At 29.3% G+C, this 4,273-nt stretch overlaps 1 protein-coding gene across 1 annotated transcript; it reads right to left on the bottom strand.

Annotated features, from left to right (window-relative positions):
* Positions 1 to 801: 801 nt before the first annotated feature.
* On the bottom strand, positions 802 to 2,971 carry LOC139849152 (uncharacterized). Its single transcript, XM_071838822.1, has 8 exons — positions 2,797 to 2,971; positions 2,604 to 2,712; positions 2,026 to 2,230; positions 1,853 to 1,948; positions 1,679 to 1,774; positions 1,230 to 1,544; positions 902 to 1,144; positions 802 to 819 (listed from the first exon to the last, which is right to left on the bottom strand). The coding sequence occupies exons 1-8, from the start codon at positions 2,969 to 2,971 to the stop codon at positions 802 to 804; spliced, it is 1,257 nt and encodes a 418-aa protein (XP_071694923.1).
* Positions 2,972 to 4,273: the final 1,302 nt, after the last annotated feature.

Genomic DNA, 4,273 nt, shown 5'->3' with positions numbered 1-4,273 from the left:
TAAAAACATTTTTGGGACACTATATTACGACCGATAAGGGTCCTAATATAGATATCCTGTAATGGCCATGATATCAATATGAAACCCTAAACTAATGTGACTCATTGGGACCCTTTATTACGATGGACAATGGTCCATTAAAACATATCGGCACCCTTTATTACGAAGGAAAATTTTCCTAAAAAACATTTTTGGGACATTTTATTTAGGCCGATATGGGTCCTAATATAGATATCATGTAATGGCCATGATATCAATAGGAACCATGAACAAATGTGACTAATATAGTACCTCTAGGAAACCATGATAAAATATTTTTTGTAATTATCATGTCATAAACATGATATTAAGAAGGAACAATTTACTAATTAGTACACCCAAAAAGGGTCTAATAAAATGTAATATGTAATGGCCGTGTAATGTGAATGATGTTGGTAGTTCACGAATAAATTTTTTTAATAGATCCAAAAAGGTTCCTAAAATTATATTCTATCATTTGCTTATCATCACAATGATCCCAATGGGATATGTATGTATATTTATATTTATTATATTTAATATATTTATATATATTTATATATAGATTTATTATATTTATATTTATGCTTTCTTTAACCAACATGGACATGCAATTAATAATTTCCATTGATAAAATTCAAACCAGATAACATAATATTGTTGCAAACTTAACAAAGGATAAATAAGTAACACACTAAAAAAACATCCAACTGAAAAGTAACTAAACATTTAAAAAAAAAGCAGCAACGTCAGCAAGCATTAGTCCCTGCCAATCATGCGAGGTTAATCCAGTGGCACAACCTACAAACAAATAATTAATGTATAAGCATAAGCATTCAAAGTTATTAAATCGAATTACATCAACAATTTAACAATGGCATACCGAGAGTAAAGAAGTTGGCCACGCAATAGCCACACCGGTAGCCTCTATCATTATAGTAACAAGTTCAAATGGTCTTATCACTATTTCATCACTTTTTATTGCGACTTGAACATGTACTTCACCCCAGCGTGGACCAATCTCTATTCCTCCAACCACTGTTAGTGGGTCTAAACTATGAAGCCTGCCTTTTGCGACAATCGGGGTTGGATTATTAATGCTCTTTAGGTGGACTTCTTTGTCAACCTATTTTTTATTTTCCAACTACTAATTATTCAACTATAAATATTTTAACGTGGAGAATAACAATAGTAACTAAATAGAAAAATACATGTAGTGGCGTATTGGTAATTATGCCATTATTTGTTGATGCATGAGGATTAACAACGGTATTATCTATCATAACGTTCTTTTGTTTTTCACGTTTTTTATACTCCTGAAGTTCTGCTTTCAACTTGACGTTCTCTTTGCATAAAGCATCACGACTCCTGACTTTACCCCAAACATCTGATACACGAACACCGAGACCATACATTTTTGCTTGTCCATGTTTAGCTGTACCCCTGACTTGTGCATAGATATCATCTGGTCCAGGCTCATCGAGTGAACCTTCTGGTAATTCCTTGGAAAGTTCTTTCATTTGTTCCTGTAAATAGAAAAATGAACATTAAAATCCCCACGGTAAACCATGCATAGAGAGGCCATAAAATAATTATTACATTTAAGAAAACATAGTTATCATTCTACCAGCACATTCAGTTTTGTAATTATGTAACTTACAAGTTGTTTTACAGCTTCAGAATTGTTTGTGATGTCAGCTTTCTCGAAAGACCGCTCAAAAATGTCCACTCTACTCGGCTCTCTTCCCAATTGTATCTGTTGTAACAAAAAGAAAATGAGTAACAACAATAAAAAATAGTACTATAATAACATTTTCATTTGTAATAAACTTACCTTTAGTTCCTCACGAATTTGTGCATAACTCTTTTTGCCGATCAATGGGTGCAATGACCTTTTTGGCCGATTACGTTTATTTTTCTCACTCATGCCCTAGTTTAGGAGAAGGAAATATTATAATGAGATAAACAATAATATAATGTTGTTTTAATTTGAAGATAGGATCATACCTTTGATGCATCACCATTCCAAAAGTCAACAAGTCTTTTCCAGTGTTTTTTTGGGACTACCTCAGGCCTAGCTCTTAATTGTTCGCGGCGTGATTTACTTGGATTATAGTGAAGCTCATTAAGTCTATTCCTCCAGCTCTTGACCTTTTTTTGCAATAGATTGAAGGATCTACTTATCAGCATCTCCACGAATGTCAAATTTTGTCTACAAATTAAATATAAACTATCAGTTTAGTAAATCATAAAAGATAATCAATGACATCCACTTTTTAAGTATAGACCTTTATGATAGCAAGCAAATCCCTCTTTGTTGATTTATGAACTTTATGCCAATGATTGTAAAGAGTACATTACTTCCCACTCCTAGCTAACACACCCATGAAATGGGTAAGCTCACAACTTTTTTTATTAACAGGTTGTCCAAATTCATCTACTACGATAATTGTTCGCTCTAATTTTGTTCATTCCCATGTATTTTTCATTTGTTTTGGTCCTCTTAGCACGTAGCGTTTAGTTGTTGCTGAAAGACAGAACGTGAATACATTTCTATTTGTTGTAATCAAATTCATTAACTATACATAGATAAAACCAAATTCATTAGAATACCTGATCCACTATCCACATCATTTTGAATTTCTTGTTCTGTTGGGACAAGTTCCTCTTCTTGATCTTGTTGATCTGCTTCCGCTTTTTATCACAAAAATCATTATCAAAGTTTGAATATAGGATTGACAAAACAAAAGAATGATGTTGCAAATATCGAAAGTTTACCTTGTTCATGATCAGGTTGAGTAAATTCACGGTCTACGTTCCGATCCCAATCAATCTCTGTTTCATAATCCAATTCTTTTTCAGAATTAACTTCATGGTCATCTTGGTACACCATCTTTGTATCATGAATATCGATGTCATCATTGATGTTGCCATTTTGTTCTTCATTAGTCATCTCGTCTGTAATTGAAGAAGGTTATATATAATAGTAATTTTGTTCTTCATTAGTCATTTTGTTCTTCATTAGTCATCTCGTCTGTAATTGAAGAAGGCTTAATAATCAGTCGATGTCAGAAATAAATTTGTTTAAAAATAAGTCTGCCACAACATAGAATAACGATCAACCTATGATGACCCGGGAATTTCCGACCAAATTTAAACTTGAATCTTATTTTATTTCGATACGATAAGCAAAGTCTGTAATGTGGAGTCTCGAAAACTTTGAAACTGTTACATAGATGCATTTGCCTTTTTGACCTATGCCCGATGATCCACAAAAATTTGTTTGTAATTAAATATATAGATATATATATATATATAAATACAAGTATACATAGGTATTATTTTGAACTAATAAAATGCCCCCTGTCAATTAGAATTAATAATGTGAAAATAAAATACATAATAAATAAGTTACTATATATATATATATATATATATATATATATATATATATATATATATATATATATATATATACTTATAAATTCTGAACATAAATAATAAGGGATTGTAAATTACGAATTTTAAATATTTAATATAAGTTATTATGTAACATAATATATAATTAGTAACTAGAATAAAGTTTATAATTTGTAATATATTAAATTACAAGTGCGAATATAACCTTCATGTAATTATAGATACTATATTAGTATTAACAATAATATTAGTGTTAACAATATTATTAAAATTATAATACTGAAATTCTACATTTGATTTGTAAATATCAATATTATTATAACTAGAAGTAAAATTATAATTTTGGTATATGATTAATATTAGTAATATTATTGATTATTATTATTACCATTTTCATTAAAGAATTATTATTTTTATTTTTTATCATTATTGTAATTGTGATTGTTAACAATTAATACATTTTATTATTATGAACATTAATAATATGATTATTATCAGTTTTATTATTATTTGTATTATTATTATTATTATTATTTATTTTTATAATTACTAATGCATTTATTCATTATTACTATTTATTATATAATGTATAAATCAAGGAAATGGTATAAATTAGTTCCTTGTTGCTATCAACTGTGCTAAATTGATCCTCAATCTCTGAGTCAGTACAAATCACGACCCAAATTGTCAAAACACTCCAAATTATGTTTACAATCGCAATCAACCTTTATTGATATAATTATTTTTTTCTAGTGTTCTTGTTGTCTGAGGAAAGAAAGATTAATACACACATTATATATTTAACGTATCACTTCTGGGATAAACAGAGTGTTTC

The sequence above is a fragment of the Rutidosis leptorrhynchoides genome, chromosome 5 (genome assembly GCF_046630445.1).
Source record: "Rutidosis leptorrhynchoides isolate AG116_Rl617_1_P2 chromosome 5, CSIRO_AGI_Rlap_v1, whole genome shotgun sequence".
Lineage (NCBI taxonomy): Eukaryota > Viridiplantae > Streptophyta > Magnoliopsida > Asterales > Asteraceae > Rutidosis > Rutidosis leptorrhynchoides.
The sequence above is the reverse complement of the archived record's forward strand: the minus strand, read 5'-3'. Positions and strand labels throughout refer to the sequence as shown.

Coding starts and splice junctions, on each gene's coding strand:
- LOC139849152 (XM_071838822.1), bottom strand. CDS start 2,971: ATGACTAATGAAGAACAAAATGGCAACATCAATGATGACATCGATATT. Junction 1,545..1,678: donor CTGAAGCTGTAAAACAACTT/GTAAGTTACATA, acceptor TTCTATTTACAG/GAACAAATGAAAGAACTTTC. Junction 1,145..1,229: donor TTACCAATACGCCACTACAT/GTATTTTTCTAT, acceptor AATAAAAAATAG/GTTGACAAAGAAGTCCACCT.